Below are 25,885 nucleotides of genomic sequence, written 5' to 3' on the forward strand. Positions count from 1 at the left end.
CGTCAGTCGCGCGCTATCGAGCTGCGAAAAACCGAGTTTTGCCGCATACATTTGACTCCTTTTTCCCCTGCGCAACCCATGATGCCTGATCCAGGATTTGAATTCAACAGGTTGGGACGAAACAATTTAGCGCGCATCACAGGAGAAAGTGCGCGCGGAACGATTTAAGCGGTCGCGCCTAATTTGTACGTCAGCGGCCGATCCGCTCCCGGGTTGCTCATTCTCGATTTCTGCCGCATTCCTATCGCGTTCTCGCACGCGAACGTATCGGCACGCATACACCTGAGATACATGCTCGGCGGGCCGATATCTCCATCAGACTCGCGGTCGATCTTCTCTCCCTTCGTCACTTTTCACCGACCCCGTATCCCGCGCTTCCATCCTCTTCCGTGACGTTAAGCATCTTGTCTAATTGAGCTTCGGAGTAAAAACCCGTTAACGATCGCGTTGCCCATCCGCATCCTCCGAGTCTAATTTCGCCGGGCGTGAGTCTACTCGTTTTTTGCGATCTCGAATCTTTAATTAAAACTCGGCTGAAGTCTCCGCGGAATCCCCGCGAGTCGCTCGACTCTTCGAAGGATTCCATCCCCATACCGCGTGCCGAGCACATCTCTGCACCGGTCCGCGGGCGCGGAATACCAGAGGCACGTTCTGGTTTCTGCCGCGTTCGCTCGACCGTTTCCACACCTCGCGCTCGTAAAACCGTGCTTCGTCTGCCTTATGTACCGGTACCAGCGTGCCGGCTTTACGCATCTCCCGTTTCCTACTCTCCTTCGTCATGTCCAGGGTACGAGAGCAGCGCAGCGCGGCGCTTCCTCGTTTCCGCGTCGGCGGTGTCGGTGTACATGCATCCAGGAGCGCGCGGATACGCCCACCACGACAATACACGGAGTTTGACACGCACCGTGCGCAGCGCGATTGTTAGCCTCTCCATCAGGGGGGGAAAAAAGAGAAAAACATTCCGCATTATCCGCGGTACGCACGTACGCACACGCGACAGGCGGATGTGACGCGAAATCGCGCGGACCCGCGCCTTCTGTGCGTTTTTTTAAACCTGCAAACTTGAGCGCGCGCGAGGTACACTGATAATAAAATCGATAAAATTGCTGCAATTGCATGGTAAAAAACTTACAGTCGGGATATTCATTTTTATAATAAATTCTATTATAATATAATATAAACTATTAGTACTATAACTATTAATACTAGTAATATAAACTATTATACTATTCCATTATACCATTAGCAATATTCTACATGCTTGGCGCCTCAGAATACTATAAACTATAGTAAAATTATAGTAATTTCAACTATATTTTTTTATCAGTGCAAGTTACGTAAAACAAGAGGGAGAGAGAGAAGAATTCGGCTGTTTTGCCAGTCGCTTCTCACCGGTAATAATTCTGGATGTTTTAGGAAATTTATGTGTGAACCAGTTTTGAGATGAGTTTGCATGTTGCAAATGAGACACGGCACGTTCGTTACAACGAATGGACGGTAGATCCGAAAGAATAAACGAAACTCAGGGTTGCAAGTTATACGACACGACATTGATCGATGACGCGAGAACGTAGTGTAGATTTACTCCGCTGACAAACCATGGCAGACGTCCATTTTTAATGGATGTTTTATAATATTCTGTTCTCTTCGCAGGTGGATATATATTTGTCTAAAGATTCCTCCGGTTGTACGTGATGTTGCTAATTATGCAAGAGAAGATAAGTTATTATACGGCTGGGGGCTCTCGCAAAAGTTTCGATAAAACTTTCGCAGGAGTCTTGAGTCTATATTCATATAAAGATCCAAATCAGGGCTAACAAGGGAAGGTTTTTAGGTGTTACACTCGGATTTCAAAAATGTTTTGCATGCAGGTAGGGAGGTCCCCAAATAGAAGAAAAAAATAAAAGTAGCGGCCCAAATGCATATTTGCGCGCTACGTGCGCAATTTTCGATGTTAGGTTAATTACTCAAAAATGCTATTTCCAATCGAATTCTTTACATTTTGTATTTCACCTAATGCACATTTATATTGCTTTGAATAATTTTGTGTGTGTGTGCGTGTGTGTGTTTAGAAAATACGAGCGTCTAATGTAATCTCGTGCCGCGCGAGCACAGTGCGTATAAAGGGCCCATTGCTCAAAAATGGTATTTGCATCGTAACTTTTTTAATTTTTTACTGCAACTGCCAATGCACACAATTTGGAATAATTGTACATTGCGCAAATCGTAGTTTGCTCTTTCTGCGTGATTTATTGTATGCGACTTTAAATAGATTTGATCAGAATCCATAACGAGGACATAAAAGATCTGGTCAAAGGAGGTTTTTAATTCTTTCAGTTTTAATTTTGGTTTTGATTTCTTTTTAAAGCGTTGTGCATTAGGTGAAATAAAAAATGTAAAGAATTCGATTGGAAATAGCATTTTTGAGTAATTAACCTAACATCGAAAATTGCGCACGTAGCGCGCAAATATGCATTTGGGCCGCTACTTTTATCATTTTTCTTCTATTTGGGGACCTCCCTACCTACATGTAAAACATTTTTGAAATCCGAGTGTAACACCTAAAACCTTTCCTTGTAAGTATCCATATTTTAATGCGAGAATGCTATTGAGGGCGTAATATAAAAGCGTACATAAAACGCAGCAGTCTATTAATCCGAGAAGCTATTTTCATCTCAGTGATTTCCAACGTTCATAAAAACTCGTTAAGAAAAACATTTCATAAAATAGGGGGAAAAACGAATGGCAATAGTAGGAGAGCGTTAGAAAGAGAATACAGAGTAGTACCGTCAGAACTTTTATGCGCGAATTTACATGGAATTAAAACATACGAGATATGTAAAATACATTAAGTGTAGATTTTTTAATCATCGACGAAGAGAAGGAAAAAGCGGAAACGTGCGAGGGGAATTAAATAATTACTACGGGCTGTCTCGCAAAGGAATCCCGCGAGAACAATGAATGCTGAAATACACTGAAGGCACTGGGGGAGCAGGTAAATAACTAAAAAGTCAATTTCTGTAGAAAGCACGTAAAATAACTACATAACTACAACCACATATGAAACGAGTCTCCCTGTACTCGCGGTATTACAAGCTGACGCGTCGTGGGGAAACGTTAATATCGCATGAATCAGCAGATTAATAGAGATGGCCGCGCGCTCATTGCGCATACGATTAAATGCAAATGTCCTCTAAGAGGCTCTCGGCCTTAAGTTACCGGCGAGGTTGCGTCACGATAAAAGAATAAGCGCAATAAAAAGTCAGCGTTGCGAGTACCGCGATCCCGTAGACGTGAACGGTGCGGACGCGAGCCGAAAGCCGCGGAGCGGCCGAGGTACGGGCTGTTGGAAGTAAGTGGCGCGCGTGGTATTGCGAAGTCGACATGTCACAAGAGACGGTGAAAAAGAGAGACGGACGATGGAAGGAGGGAGGGGAGGGAGAGAAACAGAGGGGTAAACGGAGCGGCAAGAAGGATTGGCGCGTTCTGGCACCGATCACGATATACCGAGAGGCCGAGAGCGCGAGACGCGAGGGACCGCTCGTCCGCTCCTGAGGCGATCCGAGAAAGAGAAAGAAAGAGAAGGAAAAGAAGAACGAAAAGAGCGCGGATGAGAGAGGAGAAAAGGAGCGGTTACCTTCGGCAGATCGGCAGGTCGCCGTGATGAGGACAGCGCCCGTGGGGTCGGGGGAAGGGGGGGGGGGGAGACACGCGCGGACCTCTCCTTCTCGCTGGCCTGGAAGCGGGCACGCCGTTCGAGTCGCTCGCGCACAGCACCACCCTCTCTACTCGCGGCACCACGGAACACCGATATCCTTCACGGACGCACCCCTTTTTCACGCGCACTCGGCGTATCCAGCCGCGGGCCAACGTCCACTTGCGCCGTCCGGGAGACTCGCTGACGCACTCGCGATTTTTCCACACGCCCTCGCGCGATTCCGCCACGCCAGGCGCTGCAGCGACGACTGGCGAACGCGCGGAAACAACAGGGACCGAGAGACCGAGTCCGCGATCCGCGACAGTTCCAGAGGAAGGTCTACGGAGGCTTCAAGAACGAGAGAAACCGCCGACGGAACGGTGCGCGCGCGGAACGGAGCGCGGAACCGCTTGGAGCCGCGCGTACGAACGGCTCCTCCGTACTGGCGAGCGCGGCGCGGAGCGTGACAGCGGATACCGCACGAAGGTTATACCTTCGCCTGGTCCGCCATGTGCAACCGCTGGCTGGCTGTTCGCCTGCGTACCTGTCTATCTCTCTCCGGAGTCCTCCACTCCTGGTCCCCCACCTTCAGATCGCGATACCGTACACCGCGGCCACCTGAAGCATTTACCTGGCGAACGCCGGACTCGCACGAGCCTGCCCGGAATCGGCCGATGCGATCCTCCCGAGTGCTCCTGAGTGATTCGAATTTTACCGCGCCGCGGAACAAACGCTGGATCCCCAGTCCTCGCGAGGTTCCAATTGTATGCGCTTTCATACGATCGTAGAATTGAAGAAAAGGGACAAATGAGTCATCGTCGGGATGACCGAATTAAAGAGAAATTAGATTCCGATGAAACGATGAAAATGACGGGTAGATAAGTTACAAATGATTGAACGAAGAGCCCGGTACTTCGCGCGACTCGCGGCTGTTCGGCGGAGCGCAATGTCGCAAAATCGATTGTCAATAAACCTGTTATCGGTGCGTGCGATACGGCGGCGCCATTCGTACGAACGAGTCCCCGTGTTATCGTTTACACCGACGCACAGTGGGGAATTTTGTCAAAAAGCTGGTCAAAAATCGAAAAATGAAGTGTCGAGTTAGGGTCTATTGTCCTTGAGAATCGATAAAGGACTGTTCCCTGGATAGAATCCCGTTGCCCTTAGTCCCCTACTATTTTAAGTCGAGCAGGTATGTCAGTTGAAAGTAGGCCTTTATGGGCGACACACGTTTCTCACGCATTGCGTGAATATTTTCATTGAACTTTGAGTGTTCATAACTTTGTAAATAAAAGTGGTAATCAAGTTCTGCAAAATGGATGCTCTTCCTGGAGGATTGTAGAAGATTTTTCTGATTTACATTTTTGAAATAACGCTTGTCGTGTTTGTTTTACGACACATAACGATAGTCCGACAAAGTTGATATTTTCCTAAATTAATATTTACTTCGTGTAGACTTTAGTTGCAGATCCCGCGTTCTTTTCTTTTTCATCTTGTAGTCTATACTATTAGCAACTAAAATTCACAATAATTAGCTGCTACTATCTGCTACTCTTGTTATAAGGTTATTACAACCACCTTATTACTTTTCTCGATATATCTCGAAAAGTATTCGAAATATCAAAAACTGTTTTATACAAAAGTTTCATGGTAAAAACGCCCGTATTTAATGAAGTTAATAAAATTTTTGAAAAATAATTGTTTACATAAATTGTATACATAAATTTTTGAAAAAATTGTTTTAAAAAATTATTTTAAAAAATGTTTATTGATGTTATTAAATAGAGACATTTGTACCATGAAATTTTTGTATAAAACATTTTGTATCTTTTTGTTTTTATTTTTTTTAAACTTATAAAAATACACTCTACCCTGCACCATTATTAAGTCTAACATTATTTTTCCAGACATTCTCGAATCTGATTCGTAATCGGCAACCCCAAAACATTCATTGATATCGATATTAATGAGCATTTCATGGTTCGCTACACTATATTAAGACCGCCAGTTTGTTTTTGCAAATTTACATATTGGATTCGTGATCAGCAACCTCGAAAACATAAGTCTACCAAGTTTTGTACAAATCTGATGATTCCTCGATTTATGGCCAGGTTTCAGCGAAAATTCCCCACTGTGCGACGTTATCGTCTAATGCTGCACCGGCTGCGCGGACAACGCGAATTACAGAACACGTTAGCGCGCGTATCCGCAATTCCGTAAATCCGTCGAGCAAAACTCTTTCGCGACACGCGAATCCGTTACCATTGAGAGGAAGAAACGTGACTTTCACGCTCGGAGAGTCGACACATTAGAAACGTCAAATGCTAACGGAGGAATATCGAGCATTATTCATGGAAAACGGTGCCCGGCGCGGTAACGTGCCGATATCATTTCCGGCTGGATATCTCCGCAACCGTTGCATCCGCTTATCCACGAGCAAATCTCGTTCTCGTTCGTCGACTCTGTCGTGTGCGCGGTGTTTGAACGCCCCGCGTTCTTTCTCTGACGGACAACAACTCAAGGGGGACAAGGTCGCTTAGGCCCAGTTACATCATCGTCACTTAACTTCGACCATAGCTTAACTCACTCCTCGTCTCTTTCTAGGAGACACATTAAAAAGAGACGAAGAGTGAGTTAAGCTACGGTTAAAGTTAAGCGACGTTGATGGAACTGGGCATTAATCGACCATAGCTGTAACCGCGTGCGTTGAAATTCGTCCGCGTTTGCTGGGAACGGTTTCCCGACGACGAAGCAACGATACCGTCCGGCCGCGCGACGGTATGTCTCTCCCATTTGCTTGAAAAGCACCTGTTCAAAGAATAACAGCAGAACCAGAGCGTTTGAAATGACGAGAACGTAGTTGGATTCACGTGAAAGGTGGCTCGCTCCAAATAGCTACTTTTAGCTACGTTTACGACTCTAGGTCGTCTTGAATTCTCGTGCTTCTTTCTAAACTCTCGATTATTGTGCTAATTATTTATTTGCAATTCGAGAGCCGATGGGCAATCTCATTCAGAATTACATGCATCTTTGTTAATCTCTCTTCGACGCCTCGCTTACTTCTGCTCTTTCAACTTTGACGATGGGCGTAAATAACGTAATTACTAATTGCAGGTGGAAATGTGTAAACGAATCGACTCACCCATCTTGTTTCTGCTCCGCCTCCGAACGCGCAGAGATATTGTCCGAGACTTGATGCACTTAAAATATAAAATAAAGATTATCTGAATTACTGGCCGGGCAGATATAAAAATATTATGCTTAGATTACGCATAGATTTTTTTATCTCAGTTATTTTTTCATTAGTCACATTGTTGTCGCTATGCGAATTGGTGGTTCGTGTTAAAAAGAAATTGAAGTACGACGAAAGATTCCAGACCCACGAGTAATACAGTCTATATAGCATCGTGATAAATATTTTAATGCAATTACCTCATATATGTATTGAATGACTTCATTATGAGTTGCATTTTCCAAGGTGCGACCGTTCACTTCTAAAATTTCATCGCCCACTTCCAGGGTGTCCGCGTTATCGGCCGACGATCCTGTATAAACAGACATAACTCCGCTGCAGTTTTCAAATTCATTTAGCGAAATACTTAATATTAAGTAGAAAAAGTTGCAATGAATAATTCTCATACGTTTTGCACGCACGTAGAGATCGTGGCACTTTATTTTAAGTATATTTCGGTTTAAATATATTTTATTTTAAATGTATTCCGGCGCGTTGCCGAATGCGCGACGGTGCATTTGACATCCGTATGAAACGAGCCATTAAAACCTACACAAATCACTGCTTAAGCATGCGTGAACGTAATACGTAATCTGTTTCGTAAACGAGGACGTATTTCCTAATGAGCACGATCGATTTAGGGGGCATCGTGCGTCGTAAACGGACTGTAAAGGTGATCGCATTCTTTTAAAATGCTTCAGAATTCGGAATACTGCAGAAAGTCGCTTTCTCTTGACGAAATTAATTAAACGTTAGGAGAAACTTGAGTCACAACTGACCCGTTTGAACTCTAATCTAAAATAAACGTTCTTATTCAAGTTTTCTTGCGTATTTTAACATTTCAGTAAAAAACAATGCTCGCCGTATTTTATATTGCGTAAATAGTTTCACCGATGATTACTGACATAGAAATATATTTTTGCAAATTTACAAAATCGTACAACGATGCCTGCGTGATACCATTGCACTCACGAAAAGTTGTAATCTTTCAAAAAAATGTAACAGGAATGAATGGGGCGGTAGGAGTTAAACATAAAATAAGCAAGACCACCCTCGGGTGATGGAGCGCGCGTTACGATAAGTAAACATAAAGGTCAGTCTATAAATAACACGTCGCGAAACGCGTCCTCCATGTAAATCGTCGTGCATTACTGTAACGTGTCGTGTAAATCGGAAATCCGTCCATCGCACATTCTCCATTTCCGAAAGCTTCGACGTGCGCGTGCAATGCGTACAATTAATGCTCTAACGGGGAGAGATTTTTCATTTAGATTCCCGTGCATCAAGAAAACACACGAGATAACAATTCCAAGGATAATCATATCTGAAAAGCAATCCCGAACGATGCGGTCGCTCGACAAATACCCGACAAACTGTGTCGCGCATTGCGCGGATAAGAGACGCATCCCTCAGGCTAAGCATCAAAATGCCATAAAGTACCGAGATAACGCGACAGAAAAATAACGTTGAGAGTGCGTGAACCGCGAAATGCGAAGCACGCAAGTATATAACTCTACGAATTTATTACAATTAAAATTATAAACGAGCACAATTATTGGCAGAATATTTGCTTGGCGAATAATTGGCGTCATTTGTGCAATTTGTGCACGCGCAATCATTACGTACCGTACAGCTTGATCTTGCCGTCGTCGTTGGTCAATATAATAATGTATCCTCCTAGATCGACCATTTTCGCTAGTAATTATCCTTCATACGTGTACGGAGGGGTAGTCCGCTATTAGATTACCTCGCGCGGCACTCTCCGCGCGCGCGAGCGCAGCGTGCACGGTAAATCACTAATTACTTCGCACTACGGCGGGTCCGCCCCGAAAAATCGGTCCGCCGTTATTAACGTCGTTAGCACGTGCCATTTTCCCAGTTTCCTCTTGCATCTTCACTTCATTCTAGTATCGACCCCGTGACCTACTTCGCGACCGCTATATAACGGCGATTATATTTTTCGCGACGCGAAACGCACTTTTCTCCCCGGTGCACTTGCTCTCGCGCTTGGCCCCTCCCCCCTCTTTCTTCCGCACTTCAGAATGCTTTTACCGTAACGTACATTTAACGGCGCCGCTGACGCGTTACCGCACTCCCGGTTATGCCGCGGGACCCTCGAGATCGCCGATCTCGGGAACTCAATCGGGGACTCGAGACTCTCCCACCCTTAAACGGACACTAAGGCATCTGTGCTCCACGCGGGGGTGGCGTAAGGAAGCCGCTATTCTGACGAGAACTACGGCGAAACACGCTCGAGAACGAGATGCCACCTAAGAGGTGGACCGAGGAACACATAATTATCTTTACGATCGCGAAACCTCATCCCGTTTGCGTTTTGTCTCTGCTTTTCGCGAGGTCACGCTCCTCGAGCACCTTGTCGTTAGATCGTCGTTAGATCGTCCTCGCGGTCCATCGTCACGAGGGCAGCGATAGGAAACGAAGCGGCGCCTCCACGGGGCCCGATAGCGCGGGCCCCCCTACATCCTTACGGCGACGTGCTTCGCGAGTCGCTGCGTGAGGAATAGCGATCGCCGGTTCACAATCCTACGGCGAGCTGGGATGCCTTATTGATCACCGCTTCGACTGACACTTCGTGCGCCGCTTCCGTGCTCATACCGCCGGCCATCGTCATCGTCCTGTCGCATCCACCGCATCGGCCCCGCACGGCGGTGGTGCACGGCGCCGGAAGCGCGCACTAGCTCCGACCAGCTGCTGCTCTCGCGATCCCGCTGCGCGCTTTGGCGCTACCACCCTCCGTGCGGCCGCACGTCGACGATCGTTACGGGGCATCGGGCTGCTATTAGCGTGTTCGGGATCGAGCACGGTGTCGCGGGCCTCGCATGGAACAGTTCTCCGATCGGGATCATCGTGTGCAACTGTCGCGTTCTCTTACGCAATTGCGACCACCCTTTCTCCCTCTCCCTCTCACACACACACACACACACACACACACACACACACTCTCTCTCTTTCTCTCTCTGCCGCGATGCGTATCGATGTTTACGCGCTTGTTACGCGCTCGCTCGCTTGAACGGATTTACCCGCAGGAGCATTGATTACACGATAATATATTCCGCGGATCTCCTTTCCCCGTCAGTCAGTCACTCATCCTCTTGTTCCTGCTACTTGTGTATCCTTCCGGACGATGTACGTGCGCGAACGAGCCGATCACGCTGACGACAGTAACAGCAAGTTCCTCGTGTCGCGCTCCACACGACGGCAACGCAGCGGTGGCAGCGACACACGCATGAGGGCGAGGATCGAAGCCGATGCACCGAGCTCGCGCGAGGATCCCGCGATCAACATCGCCGCGTTATCGACATGTCCCCGACCTCCTGGCGCTCCTCGCCCTGTTGGAAACTTCGCGGGAGTGACACAAGATCCTTCTTCCCCTCGAGCACTCGTGTCTTTCACCCTTCCCGCACGGAAGTCTCACGGAATCAGCGTTCACAAGTTCCCGGGATCTCGTTGATCACAGTTTCCTTCTTCGAGCGTCAAAGGGCGATTTCTCCGCTCAAAGTTCTCACTTTTGCACTGGCTGATCTTCAACGATGACCCCTTCGATTCACAGAGTCGATCCCGGGTTATGACACCGCTCTATTTCTCACCTTCCTCCGTCACGACGGCGCGCAACCTCCACCCTAATCCTCGGTCGCACGGTGCACCTCGGGAGCGGCACGACGTCAACCCCCGGCCGAATCGCGAGTCGACTAACCGCTGGAACCGCGAGGCGGGCGGGAGGGCGGAGGTTCGCGTTCTCTATCTCACGGGCGATATCGAGTCCGACCTCGGGAAAACGGAACGACCCGCAGCGATGGGTGTGAATCCGTGTGCGTGTGCGTTGACCGACAGCGGCGGCAGCCCTGCTGACACCGCTCTCTCTCCGCCGTTGGAGCGCCGCCTCCAGCCCTCGCCACGAAGCGGCGGCGGTACGTCCGCGCCGGCGCCGTCCCGTTGGCGGCAACCCCCGGTCTTCGACTTTCGAGCCCTCGTACGCCGCACAACCTTCACGCCGTACCCACCGCCAACAAATCCGATGCACGCAGATGTTTAGGGGTGCCGAGAAACAGGGAGCGCTCCGTGTGCTCTCCCCAGTTGCGCCGACGAAGGTAGCTTTCAGCAATCATTGCAATCACTGCAGTAATTCGGCTACTGAAGAAACGCAGGAAGCGTTTTTATCAGGAAGATTCCTCGTGATTGTCATTGGCTTTCCTTACAGTGGAACGACAAGGGTGGAGGACGCATTCTATAAAATTCTATATTACCGCGGGCAACTCTGCAGTCGTCTCTAACGATATTGTAAGAGGCGAAAAATAACTAGGAGACTGCCTTAGATTTGAACTCGAACTCTCCGGGATCCCTGGTTCACACGCCTAGGTCTTAGGCTGTACGGTCAATACTCCTACTGTTGTGATCAATTTGTTTTCATTCCGATCCTCTATACGACCTGTCAGTCTCGACTACTTTCCAGATCTTACAGCTCGGCCAGCCTGACATTACATTCGTCCCCGAATGTCTCCAAATCGTCGGTTCACTCCACTTGAGTCCCTCCCAACCTCCATTTTTGGTTCACTTTTCTGAGTCCCTCCCAACCTCCATGTTGGTTCACTCCTCTGAGTCCCTCCCAACCTCCATGTTGGTTCACTCCTCTGTGTCCTTCCCAATCTCCATGTTGGTTCACTCTTCTGAGTCCGTCCCGACCTCCATGTTCAGGCTTCACTACCGGCCAGCTGCTTCTCAACTCCCTCCTCTCCGAGGGGTAGTGGATGAATCTCAACTGTCTTCGAGGGGTAGCGGATTTTATCCCACTTCTGAATTGTAAGAGGCGAAAAATAACTAGGAGACTGCCGTAGATTTGAACTCGAACTCTCCGGGATCCCTGGTTCACACGCCTAGGTCTTAGGCTGTACGGTCAATACTCCTACTGTTGTGATCAACTTGTTTTCATTCCGATCCTCTATACGACCTGTCAGTCTCGACTACTTTCCAGATCTTACAGCTCGGCCAGCCTGACATTACATTCGTCCCCGAATGTCTCCAAATCGTCGGTTCACTCCACTTGAGTCCCTCCCAACCTCCATTTTTGGTTCACTCTTCTGAGTCCCTCCCAACCTCCATGTTGGTTCACTCCTCTGAGTCCTTCCCAATCTCCATGTTGGTTCACTCCTCTGAGTCCTTCCCAATCTCCATGTTGGTTCACTCTTCTGAGTCCGTCCCGACCTCCATGTTCAGGCTTCACTACCGGCCAGCTGCTTCTCAACTCCCTCCTCTCCGAGGGGTAGTGGATGAATCTCAACTGTCTTCGAGGGGTAGCGGATTTTATCCCACTTCTGAATTGTAAGAGGCGAAAAATAACTAGGAGACTGCCTTAGATTTGAACTCGAACTCTCCGGGATCCCTGGTTCACACGCCTAGGTCTTAGGCTGTACGGTCAATACTCCTACTGTTGTGATCAACTTGTTTTCATTCCGATCCTCTATACGACCTGTCAGTCTCGACTACTTTCCAGATCTTACAGCTCGGCCAGCCTGACATTACATTCGTCCCCGAATGTCTCCAAATCGTCGGTTCACTCCACTTGAGTCCCTCCCAACCTCCATTTTTGGTTCACTCTTCTGAGTCCCTCCCAACCTCCATGTTGGTTCACTCCTCTGAGTCCCTCCCAACCTCCATGTTGGTTCACTCCTCTGTGTCCTTCCCAATCTCCATGTTGGTTCACTCTTCTGAGTCCGTCCCGACCTCCATGTTCAGGCTTCACTACCGGCCAGCTGCTTCTCAACTCCCTCCTCTCCGAGGGGTAGTGGATGAATCTCAACTGTCTTCGAGGGGTAGCGGATTTTATCCCACTTCTGAATTGTAAGAGGCGAAAAATAACTAGGAGACTGCCTTAGATTTGAACTCGAACTCTCCGGGATCCCTGGTTCACACGCCTAGGTCTTAGGCTGTACGGCCAATACTCTTACTGTTGTGATCAACTTGTTTTCATTCCGATCCTCTATACGACCTGTCAGTCTCGACTATCTTTCCACATCTTACAATATCTATCGCACGATGAAAATTAACGAGAGAACGTAGAATGCTTATCGACAGCTCTTCTGTGTGTATATGTGTGTGTGTGTGTGTGACTACGGATTCTTTGATGACTTTTAAGAAAGATTTCTTTAAATTGGATGAAGAGCTATTACGTCATAAAGTTGTTCTTAAGTTTTAATGAGAAACTGCACTACTTCTTCCGCTATTTTATAATTTATTCTTATTTCAAACTGATTAAAAATTTATGGATAAGTATGTCATTTTAGTAGTTCTTTGGAACTTTCACAGTAATTTGCAGATGATGTAAAAACTTGGACGACGTGAAACTGAATAGAAGATAATCGATGAAATTATTATCGTGTTATAAAACTATAGTTACCAAATCCAAGATGTATCAATATTAATACTTTTCCAAGTATGATAATTGTACAATTTATTATTCAAATATTTTATATTAAATTCACAAATGAGATTATTTTCCGAACAATATTGGATTTCTGAGATATTTACACAAGGGGATTCTATGCTCGAAGGACCGTCTTCCTACGTTGGAAGGAAGAATAGAAAACTTATATTACTTTCGCTTTCCTAGTTCTCACTTTGTATACGAAGTAGGAAATTCGCAGAAAATGTGTCTTCCTGAAAGTTTTACTTGGCAGATATTCCATTTATCATAGCGATCGATCGTACAAGTTTGAAAAAATACATATCTATATCTTCATTGAAACATATTTTTAAAAACTTTCTACTTATTTATATATATTACGTTACGTAAATCCTATTTTTGTTAAAAAGAATCATACTTCAATCGTTTTAATCTTTCTTCAGGCGTAAAGTTTCTGTTTATTCAAGATAAATCTGAACAACTAAGTAATCCGTACGTCAAGATCTCGGCAATATTTAAAGGATATCCTGGGGACGAGGAAATTTTTAAAGAGGTTTTAGTGCGGCAATTTGGCTCGTGTGTTAGATATTACGTTTAAACGGACTGATAACCGTTTATATCCTTGGGGAGAGAGAGAGAGCTCTAGCTTCTCGTATGGTCCTGCGGGTGCACGTGAGAAACGCGTGCAAACTGTGAGCGCGACAGAGAGAGTTGCAAGACCGTAAGATCAATATAGAGGATGTTACTTTGGTAACTGGCTCTCTCTCCTTCTCTCTCTCTCTCCCTCTAGCATCGCCTTTTACCTAGCTTCCGTCTTATATAATTGCATTATCGCGGTATCGATGCACGATATCAACGTCGCCCTATTGTCTGTGATTGACGGCAACGTTTAACTTTGAATACGGATTAGTAATATAATCTGCAGGCGATCATGGATCAAGTTTGAACATGAGTTCTAGTTAAACAGTCTTATATAGCATTCAAGCGATATCTCAAAATTGATGAGTTGTTTCCCAGTAAGCAAAATGTGTGCAATCTGCCAGCAGATTGGCAACAGATTACTGCAGAAGTTGATAGCAAATTGGCATCCGTTATGTCCGCGTTAGGGTAGTGATCTGCCAGCAGAGCCTGCTAACAGACTCTGACAGCAGATTGGCGGCAGAAACCGAGCAGGATCTGTTAACATTTGACGGCAGATTGACGGCAGAAACCGAACAGAATCTGCAGCTTTTGGCCATTCATATTTACGATATATTAAAGCATGTGTTTACTTTTAACACACTATAAATTGTTAAAAGAACGCATTTGCTTGTTTGTTAAATTAAAGTACATTTGGCTTGATGTGTCTTTCTGACAGTTCGTTGCATAATCTCTCTTATTATTAATTTATTCTAATCTGAAGTCCGAATTTCGCTTTCGAACTTCAGATTGCTTGTGGCGTGCGTGAACTACATGGACGTTGTCCATGGGAGCCTCTGTGCCGCAAGTGCAAAAATTTTCAGAAAAATTAATATTATCGTGCCAAGGCGCGTATATTAACTTATATAACTGTTAGGCTAAATCTTAACATCGAGCAAGAACTCGACGCGTGCACCGCATAGCGGTGCGGAGCGAAAACACATATTCATAGCCGTGTAAATTTGAATACTGTCAAAAGCTGCAGATCCTGTTCGGTTTCTACTGCCAATCTGCTGTTAGATTCCGCGCGCGCAGATCTTGCTCGGTTTCTGCTGCCAATCTGCCGTTAGATTCCGCGTGCGCAAATCTTGCTCGGTTTCTGTCGACAATCCGACTTCAAGCCACGTTTGCAGATTCTGCTCGGTTTCTGCCGCCAATCTGTTCTTAGATTTTGTGAGCAAGCTCTGTTACATTTCTGGCACCAATTTGTCGAATTAATCGTTAATAACAACTTCTGTATCAAATTTGTTGTCTTTTGGCTGGCAATAGTTGATAGCAGATAGTTAGCATCATCTACTTTCGGCAGACTTGGCTATCTGGGTTGTTTTAAAGATATAGTTTTAAGGATATAGTTGCAGTTCCTCATTAAATTTTATAATTCCATGCTAATGCACGCGATCAATAATTAATTAGAATTAGTAATCGCCAGTTCCACTTTGCAATTGAGTGCGTGATGTATCTTAAGATTTTTGTTTACAGTATATCCTCTTATATGTATACCGAAAATAATCGCGCTCGCGCGTATAACCGTAGATTTCATTCAGAATAAAATTAATAACTTGTGTCATGCATGCATATAAATTGAATATTTTTCAACTATAATTATATTATAAGAATCGTATACTTTTAACGCTTTTAACACAATTTTACAATTAATTTTCTTATTTAAAATCGTAACTTACGTTACCGATATTTTCAGGTGTGTTGACAAAGTGCCTACAATTTTGTTTCGAGAGGTCGCTAAAGATAAATGTATCCTAGTATCCCTAGGGGCCAGAGAACCAATGGCAAAATGTCTACAAGATATCCGGACTCTGTATTCAAAGGATTCTGGTAATACGGAAGTTATATATTTAGTATTACCAGAAATGCAAGACGGTGATTGGCTACCGCGTTGCCGCATTACCACATTGCCGCGTACCGCGTCCTGTGGGCATGAGCCATAACAGCAAACTAGAGACTTTCTAGAGACTTCTAGAGTTTTCTAGTTATTTGATGTTACCATCAGACATCTTTGTATAATGAATTGCTTCGAGACCGTCGGTTGTCCGCTTGATCGCCAGTAGTCGCCAGTCTAGCAAGTGTAGCGAATATGGCTGAGAACAATGGCAATGAACATTGAGCTAACTTCGCGTTCCGCTTGTACTTGTCAACAAAGAAATTACCTTTGATCTGAGACGAAATAAGGCACTTGGCACTGCGCACGTGTAAGTATTAACTTTATCCTTTTTCGCTCGAATCTGCAAGCATATCAATCTTGTCGTGGGACGTGAGAAGCACGCATCGTAGCGATCGTTCTCCTCGTTTCCAGTGTTGTTAATTCGCGCTGTTTTTTTAAACATTGATGGGGTTACAGTACGCGTGTACCATGCGATATCACGCTAATAAAATACGGAGATCTTAAATCTCGGATGTTAAATCCGCACGTTCGGCTTTTTCGTCTGCGAGGGACAAGTGATTGTGCCTCACGTGCGGATGCAGCTAGCGTCATGCCCTATCGTTACGTCCCAACTGTCTCATGGTTTGTGCATCCTCTCCCGTTTGTGAGTTATCGAGTATGCGTCTGCCTCGTATTACGTTCACTTGCTCGTGCATTATCGAATGCAATGCGGATGTCGATTGCTAAAACGAGCGATGCGATAAATTCTGCCGGCCTGCGACAATCGTGCGCATCGTGTTTACGAGAATTTACTCGAAAGTGTCAAGTATCGTCTTGTATCCGAGATAATTATAATAATTAGTAATTATTATATCGGATAACTGGTATAATTGAAATTTTATCTAAGGCAATTATTTAAGAGAATTTTTGTGTTACATGTTCTCGTGCATAGAAGAGTTTCCGTAAAGGTGAACTCTTAGAGATCCTACATAGTCTCCAGACATCATTATCGTTTGATTATCGTGTATCTTGATCATTGGTTATTATTACTTTAGTTTTTAAACACGTTACGTATTATTTAAACTGCATCTTAAACACATTATGTATCATTTTGCATTTAAGAAATCAATATCGATGCTTATAACATCCACTATGAATTTATAATATATACAAGTGTGTGAGTTGAAAGTTGTTAAAAATAGTTTAAGGCGTGGACGTTTCTCTCAGGGGAATAAACGTTTGCAAGGACGCTTTGCGTTAATTAATTAATTAATATATGTAAAGAGAAGAAGAAAGCAAAATACTGCTGATTTAAATTTGTCGTGACCTTTTTTATATGAATATATTGGGAAATTAGTATCACTTTTTAAGCTACTATAAAGCGTTAACTATAAAGTTGAGAGCAAACCTCGTCACGAGAAGTTTACTTAGTTAAGATATACTTGAAGGTAAACTTGTGTGATTTCTCTTAAATCAAGTTTATCCTTGACATTTTACAGATCATATTTAAATATCAGATATTTACGTTAAATGCTTTATTAATTTAAAAATAACGTCAACCTGTGATTTATCTCTTTTTGATATTCATTTTCAATATGAAACTATATAAGTTGTTGAAAAAAAACAGATTGTACTTTCTCTGCATATCGTTTTCACATGTATGTGTACATTTAAGCAATTTACGTAATAGACATTGTACACGCCAAGCATATAATAAAATGTTACATTACAGTCTAAGTCTTAATTTGAATTTTATTTGTTGTAGGCGCATGATATTATGGCAACTGCTATTCAAGAGAATGGGATGAAACCGTTAACTAATAAATCACTCAATCATGTGGAAGCTGTTAACAATTTGGACAATGCTGACTCATGTACGGAAGAAAAGAACGATAGACTATTCGATGGTCAGCTACAACCTTACGTGGACCCTGCGGAACCTCTCGAAGAAGCTCCCGAACTCGACATCGTTATTAATAATGTCGTTTGTAGCTTTAGCGTAAGGTGTCATTTAAATCTGCGAGAGATAGCACTTAATGGATCCAACGTCGAATATCGACGAGAGAATGGAGTACGTTGATCATTCGTATGCTATTGTGTAACGATTTGTTATTTATTATTGGCTTGTAGCAAGATGCCTGCAAATGTGTGACAAGATTCACTTATATATATGATGATTTCCAGATGATAACGATGAAATTAAGGAGACCATATACCACAGCGTCTATCTGGTCATCTGGAAAAGTAACTTGTACCGGTGCAACTAGTGAAGTTCAAGCGAAAATTGCAGCACGTAGATTCGCCCGTTCCTTGCAAAAGCTTGGCTTCAAAGTGAGGTTTAATAATTATAGAGTAGTCAACGTATTGGGCACTTGTTGTATGCCGTTCGCTATCAAGATAACGTCATTTTCGATATGTCACAAAGAAAATGCAGAGTAAGTATAAGAACTTGAGTGATTTTATACCTATTAAAAATCATTTCATGTGATTTGATTAACTCGTGATTTCTTCGATCAATTTCAGTATAGAATCTGACACCGTTAGATTAATATTTATGCACGAACGTTAACGATTGCAGATAAATTTATATCGTACAATAATCAGAGACAAATCTGTTGCATTTTCTTTACAGTTACGAACCAGAATTGCATCCTGGCGTCACGTACAAGTTAAGAGAACCAAAAGCTACTCTAAAGATATTTTCTACGGGGAGTGTTACTGTAACAGGTACAAGTACATGTCTTGTTATATATATATAAGAGTGAGACAGACGCGCACGCTTATGGTTTTTAAATATTCTTTACTACTAAAAAGACTCGTAGTCCGTGTATCATTGCAGTCATGTAAAATAATGGGGTAATTACATAATTACAAGATTTACAAGAGATTGTGACTGTGTGGTGACAAGAGATAATAATGAATGATATATAATGTTGTTGCAGCACCGAATGTTGCTGCCGTCCAAGCAGCAATCGAATATATTTATCCACTAGTCTACGAGTTTCGCAAGGAACGATCGAAGGAGGATGAACTTGCGTTAACGGCGAAAAAACGCAAGTTGGGGTCGGGCAAACGGAAACTGGACGAGTTCCTAGAAGATGAGCCAGATTTCTTGTACGAAAGTATAGTCTCCGAAGATGCGGAGGAGGATGTGCTCGACGAGGAAGAAAGTGATGCCAGTTGGGACTGATTTGTTTTTATTTTATGGCTCTACTGTTAACCGTGAAACTGTTATTCATATCTCGTTCTTTCTGTAATAGGTACATACTGTAATATGTACAAAAAATGTTATTGCTGAAAGTGAAGTGAAGTGAAGTGAAGCATAAATTTGTTTTCATAGTGCAAGGACAAGTGTGTGAATGTTGGAGAGATTAAATAAATGCGTATATGCACTTACACATGTACAGGACAAACAGAAAGAGACCGAGAGAGAGAGAGACACACACAGAAGCATAATTATCAAGTGTAGTACATCAAATGGACTGACGGTCATCCTAAAAATGACATCCTGCATAGTTACTTTCATTAGCAATATAAAGTACGAAATATAAATATATATGTAATGTGTAATACATGTAAATATGAAGATATATATATACATACATACATATATATTTATATACTTTAAATATATAACTTGGCATATACAGGTGTATATCTTCACATCTATATACATGTGCATGTATAGAAATATAGCCAACAGACATTTTTTTTATTATAAAATTGATCAACTTTTTTTAATTCCTCCGTTTTCTGTTGTTTTGTTTTCTGAGAAAACTTAGCATATTCGAGCAATTCTTTAACACGAACACTTGTACGTATGCTTCTTTGGACAAACAAGTAAAACAGTTTTTCGTTGCAAAATTAGGTAAAAGGATAAGTGCATATCGTTCAGTGTCGTAAGTGTATTGCGAATTATAGCGTGTACATTTTTGTTTTTGTTTTTATTATTTCTCATGTGTAATTATAATCACTAGGTTTGCTTAACTAATGTACTTGTGCCAAAGATAAATATTCAAAATTTAAGACAAAGTGATCAAGATGGCAGTTACACAGCTGACGACTTTAAGATAATTAGTTTCTTCAGCGTATAATCGGTTGAAGTGTATTCAGAAATATTTTATAAATTCACTATTCGAACTTTTGTAATTTCCATGTTTTTTCAGGAATTCTTTCTATTCTCCAGAAAATTTATTTTTGCATCATATTTTAGGTTCTATACTCTTTATAAAATATCATACATGCCAAGTAATGTAATTTCTCATTCTGCCAACAGCTCGTTTTTTGTTTAAATGTTTCTTGTTGTTATTTGACAAGACTATCATATCCTGTACTTTATTGTTATACGACAAGTGTGACGATAGTGTAAATATCGTCAAGTTTTGTATAAAGTGGGCAAGAGGAGAGATCACTTGCGTTATTTAGATGAATGCGAGCTGTTTTCGTGGATGTAAATGCTATGCGAAATTTTGTTCCAAGGAATGTCTACTACACACACACACACACATACACATATACATATGTAGTTTAGTTTGCAGTATTCATGAATTCAGAACACGTATTACGTAGTGATTATTTACGTAAATTTAATCATAAGTGGACAAAGCTAAATTGCGACAAATTTAAAGCGGTGTAGAAAATTATCTTTTGCAGAAATTGATTGCGTTGCGCGTTAGGCGGAAAAGTTTTTAAAAACTTGTTAAGATCGCACATTTAAACGTACGCGAAAACAAATATATTATGTTCAATGCGATAATTATTTTCAATTTATGATAACTGGAGTTGTGCATATTCTAGAATCTGCAACACACAAAGACACAAATATTACGACAGAATACATTGTAGGAACTTAGTGATCATTTTTGTATTAGTTATTTATATACATGTAAGAGCTTATATTTATTTATCATTTGCAGTAATCTATGAAGATAAGCGCATCTGAATCAAGCCATTCTCATTTATTATTCATTTTTTGAAGATCTAAGAGTATCATCTAAACGTGTTGCAACTTTATGCCCACTGTCAGGTGGGCATGAAATTAAATAACATGCGAAAATATTTTTACACACCCGTTTACAATGTAATTGTATTTTTTTAAAATTCAGTTTTTATAAACATGTATGTCGAATATTGTATAAAACATTCTACTGAGAGTACAGTATAAAATACTATCGTCTTTCTCATGCTTTGTGATTATTCACATATTCGTACACGATTAAAGTCTGTTCGCAATTAGCTGACGAAAGCAATATTCTGAAAATTATGAAAATACACGGAAAAATTATCCGAGATTTGCGTAATTCATTAAGTAATATGTAGAAAGTTTAGTCTAAAGAGTAACATCGACATGTATCTCGTTATGCATCATACATAATATTGGGATACGGATTAGGTATGGCCGACGTTACGCAAACATTAAGTGGTAATTAATCTGTTCGTGCCATATACATATGACGTAATGCATTCGTTGAAATCAGCTCTAAAGCAATGTTTCATAATTTTCATAATGTATATACATTGTTTTTACACTGAACAAATTTCTTAAGATTTAAGCTAAAGTCACTGCCCTTAGTTTATTCAATCGGAAAATGTCAGACTTGGTCCACTATGAGTATGTGACATACTACTAGCACATTTTGTTTATATTATTGGACATACTGTGCTATTCTTTGCATTATTAATCGTAAGAGTTAAAGCGATATAGAAGTTAGACGTATAAAAAAGTTGAATAATAAGAGATACGTACCGTCGAAATGTAATGATAAAATAAATTCTATCATATATTTAATTTTCAACATTATCTTGGAACCGTTTCCTTTTACATCAAACTTTTGTATTAACACGTACACACACACAGAAAGAAACAACTCTAAGTTTTCCCCATTAATCTCTTTTCGTTGCTTGTGTTTATCGATTTTTCATCAAAAGAATTCAAAACTTGAATCGCAAATGATTTTATGCAAACATACTGCAAACGCATAATTATTGATAAAATGTAATTTATTTACTTTTGAACATATTAAAGAAATTTTTATTTTAAATAACTGCAAGATAACTTCGTTAAAAAATGCGGACTGCATTAGGAATTGTGAAAATTTACTTTGCTTTACATATAGTTTCTTTGCAATAATTAATGTCGTATTAGAATATTGTATGTACATATTATAAAGCGCATGCCTTTTTTTACAAGAATTTAAGGTAAGTCACGTGTGAAACACAGCAAGAAATTCGTTTATTGCAGGATAATAACATGCAGCCATAGCCGCAGCATCCTAGAAAGTAAATAAAATTATCAGTACGTATAAAAGTCAGTGTTTCTTATCAAAATATTTTCTTTTTAATTCTTTCTTTAATTAATTTTTTTCATGTTCGCAGTATATGTAATGCACTGGAAATTTGGAACTTTAAACTTTCTTTTATATTCTCAATATTTATGTTTAGTAGTTGAAGATTTATATATAGTAATCAAATGTCTATTATACATACCTCCTTGGTATTTATATTTAAACCCATATGATTTATTGTACATCTATAAGATAATATAGCGTAATGGCTGCTAATACTCAATAGAGAGTCTAAATCGCAATCTTTCAAATCGCTGATTACTCTCTTCGAAAGATTTCTCAGAAGTTTGCCGTCCTCTCGTGCACTAAAAGGCTATTTACGCGAACTTTTGACTATCGTCTATTTACATTATCTAAATAGGTTTAATATATATCTTTCAATCTCTAGATTTGTACGTACCTCATCGTACCATAATGCTTTGTGAATATCATACGCATAAACAGATATAATGTGAATCTTTTCTTGATACATGTCCGATGGCAAAATCTGCCGTAAATGTGGGCTCATGTGACGATATCTGTAATAATTATTATTACAGATGAATGAAATACCAGCAACAACGAGCAAAATCAAATGCTCAAATGTTACCTTAACAGTAACTTGCAAACTCTTGATAAGATAGCGCAACTTTTTGTAAGAAAGGCTCCATAAATAACTGCTGCTGGTGATATCGTCCAACAGACTACATGGCTAAGACTTTCCAACGTGCAGATCTTTGATGAAAGAAAAAAAAAAACAAAAAAGAATGATAATCAAATTACTAAATATCACATAATTGTTTATAATCCCATTTTTGTACGCACTTGCTCGTAAAATTCCAAAGCTTCCGATAATAATATAATATTAAAATTGTGTACGTTTAACCCATACGTGATGAGATCTTCCGATATTGCCGTGAGCGTGGGTACAATTTCTGCTAAATTCTCTAGTGGACCTTGTCGTAAGAAGGACGATGATGTGTTTTTGCATTGCTCTTCGAGTCCTTGTCTCACAAACTAGTAAGCAAATGATAAGCAATTATTGCACTGCTGTACAAGGGCTACACATTTCAAGTAAGATAAATACAAATCGCTAATCCAAGCATCATATATTTGAATGTTACGTTACGAAATACATATCTAACTTCGCAATTAATTATCCGGGGGTTGAGAAGATTATGTTATTCCTTACCAAATTTGTAATTAGCTTCCGCAGTGACTTAATTATTTCACATTTCATTTCTAAGCTCGATTCGGCAAATATGTTCTGCACGTGTATCAGAATGTTTTCGCGTAATTCTGAAACGAATACAAAGGTAATATCTTGTACGATGTTAGCTCTAACGTTTCCGTTACTTACCAGCTACTGATATCGAAGTCATCCATTGCAACAAGTCAAGCAGCTTCAGTAAGTGTTCTCCGGTATTATAATACAGATATTCGTCAAAGAACAACTTAACTACGAGTATTCCCTCTTGTATATACCGAGAAAATTCAACTGTCATAGTAAGGAATTTGTCCATTTCCTCCTCAGAGAACTTTCCATTCTCCAATATAAACGCTCTCGTGAGCGTGTTATAAAGATTGTACGAAAATCTACTTTGATACTGAAACTCTGCGTATGTAAGGAGATGATAACCAGCCATGTTCGCCAAAAGTGAAACAGCATTGCAAGGTAACTCTATAGTCTGATGATATTTTCCCAATTCCTCTGTGCTGAAATGCGCGATGATGTGATACAAAAGTGTATGTGTATATATATATGAATAATGTGTATATATATATGAATAATACGCGAGTATCCAATGTTATCTCACATGTTTTACCCTTACCTGCTTATATCAAAAATTGACTTTGCCTCTTTGTCTTTAAAAATACTTGAGCCAATATGAAAATATCCAATGGATGGTAAAAGCACCTTTTTCCTCCTCTGGACATTTATATTCTACGTGCATAATGTAAATTTTCATATCAATTATCCAGAGATAATGTATTTATAAGAATCTTTTTTTATACCTGCACTGCATTCCAATGAAAGTGAGCTTGACCGTTCTGATGAGATTGCTGGATGTTTGCACGATCTCTAGCATCTTCTAATGCTATTCGTAGAAATTCAGGAATTGGTTTCCACCCACTTTCCATATTCACCGATTGTATTCTCTCGGGCACCAATTCCGGCTTGTACGACTTGAACAAGCTATCAAAATACGTATTTTAAATCGATTACATCTTATTAAAAAAGCAAACGTTTTTATTAAACGGAATTACGCTTACCAAAGTAATGCGGTAATGTGGGTTGGAGGTTTGGAGTAATTTTTTTGAAGCGCCAGCAATCTCGAGACATCTCTACGACAAACATCCTCTGGCCTTGTTAACACATAAATTAGGCGTGCTATGTAACGTTCCTATACAATTTACATTAACATATTATTGCGTCGTGAAATATTTTCTAGACTTAATGTATTCTACAAACAAATAGTAGGCATAGTATTTCACGATATTACAATATTGAAGAATATAATTTTAATTTGATATTTCTTTCAATTATTTTTTTTACTGAATAACGTAGAAACTGTATTTATGCAAAATAAATATACTTTACCAATTTTTCTTTCTTAAGCATTATATAAAACAAGATATCGTAATACAAGTTGATCACTTTTCTATCTACCAATTCGTAGTCGCATAAACCTACAGCAATAGCAATTGTTTATTACGTATCATGTATAATATATAGCGTATATATACGTGTACTTAATGCAAAGAGTTTTGCTAGATAATTATAATATTACCCATGATCCACTGAACTACGATTGTGGATACGGTCAATGGTAACTCATTCAGCGAGGATAAACACCAAGTGATTATTAATTTCACTATCTTCTCAGGCACTTTGTACCTTGGAATTAAACACCTCACTAAGAGTACCCTCTTGCTTGCAGCTAAACATAAAAATATCAAAACCTTTCATGGCATACATGTATGTACTCATGTACGAGAACCAACTACTCTTATTGTTACACAATAACGATATCTCGTGTAATAATACTAACGTAAATCTATATCTACAATAACATTTGTCAGCTGATTAAGAACATCGTCATCCAATCCTCTCGTTGCAGCTTCCTCTTGTAGTACAGTGCTGGATGTACTAAAATCATTATACCTTGCACCTTTTACTGCAAAAAGAAAATAATAACATGTGTGAAGATTCCTCTCATACATAGTGATAAATAAATAGAGCAATTATGCAGAACTACCTCCTCAGAAAAAATCTGATGCATTTTTAAATTCACTACTTACATTTAACAGCTTTTATAAACTTTAAGCATGCCTGTCTTGTTTCACTCTCCGTCATCCTGATAAGTTTGCAAATAAAACTCCGTATCACATGAAATAGCAGGACACTTAAACTTAAAACGAAACGTACAAATACACTCGATAAAAACAATGATTCCAATTTTAACGTCAGATCTATTATTCTACCGATCCATCATGGTATCACCGAGTTCAAATTGAAGTGTATGAATAACGCGTTCATCGAAAGGCGTCATGCATACCAATATCAAATTCATTAAAGGAGAAAAAACTAGGAGAACGCAAGGGGGAAATTATGAAAACAAGCAAATTCACTAACTGATGTGCAATCCCATTTGCT

At 41.2% G+C, this 25,885-nt stretch overlaps 3 protein-coding genes across 4 annotated transcripts in view; 1 reads left to right on the top strand and 2 right to left on the bottom strand.

Annotated features, from left to right (window-relative positions):
- LOC105278467 (MAGUK p55 subfamily member 5) overlaps positions 1–10,801 on the bottom strand; it is an 82,702-nt gene extending 71,901 nt beyond the window's left edge. The window contains exons 1-3 of one of the 2 annotated variants that reach the window (XM_026973473.1): positions 8,556–10,801; positions 7,130–7,242; positions 6,840–6,897 (exon numbers count right to left, since the gene is read on the bottom strand). In XM_026973473.1, the coding sequence (XP_026829274.1) occupies positions 6,840–6,897; positions 7,130–7,242; positions 8,556–8,619 (235 nt within the window). In that variant the 5' untranslated portion in view covers positions 8,620–10,801. The remainder of the gene's footprint in view (positions 1–6,839; positions 6,898–7,129; positions 7,243–8,555) is intronic. The other variant, XM_026973474.1, reaches the window with a different exon arrangement.
- A 5,267-nt stretch (positions 10,802–16,068) lies between these two features.
- LOC105278209 (TATA box-binding protein-like protein 1) lies at positions 16,069–21,688 on the top strand. Its single transcript, XM_011337109.3, has 5 exons — positions 16,069–16,232; positions 17,670–17,975; positions 18,089–18,339; positions 18,537–18,631; positions 18,847–21,688. The coding sequence occupies exons 2-5, from the start codon at positions 17,682–17,684 to the stop codon at positions 19,092–19,094; spliced, it is 888 nt and encodes a 295-aa protein (XP_011335411.1). The 5' UTR covers positions 16,069–16,232; positions 17,670–17,681; the 3' UTR covers positions 19,095–21,688.
- Positions 20,852–25,859, bottom strand: LOC105278211 (centromere protein I). The gene is made up of 14 exons (XM_011337110.3): positions 25,531–25,859; positions 25,281–25,406; positions 25,020–25,169; positions 24,830–24,918; positions 24,502–24,632; positions 24,244–24,424; positions 24,060–24,172; positions 23,588–23,943; positions 23,420–23,526; positions 23,053–23,244; positions 22,838–22,962; positions 22,649–22,766; positions 22,391–22,561; positions 20,852–22,176 (listed from the first exon to the last, which is right to left on the bottom strand). Exons 1-14 carry the CDS (start codon positions 25,583–25,585, stop codon positions 22,108–22,110), a joined length of 1,983 nt encoding a protein of 660 aa, XP_011335412.1. The 5' UTR covers positions 25,586–25,859; the 3' UTR covers positions 20,852–22,107.
- Positions 25,860–25,885: the final 26 nt, after the last annotated feature.

The sequence above is a fragment of the Ooceraea biroi genome, chromosome 10 (genome assembly GCF_003672135.1).
Source record: "Ooceraea biroi isolate clonal line C1 chromosome 10, Obir_v5.4, whole genome shotgun sequence".
Taxonomy (NCBI): Eukaryota; Metazoa; Arthropoda; class Insecta; order Hymenoptera; family Formicidae; genus Ooceraea; species Ooceraea biroi.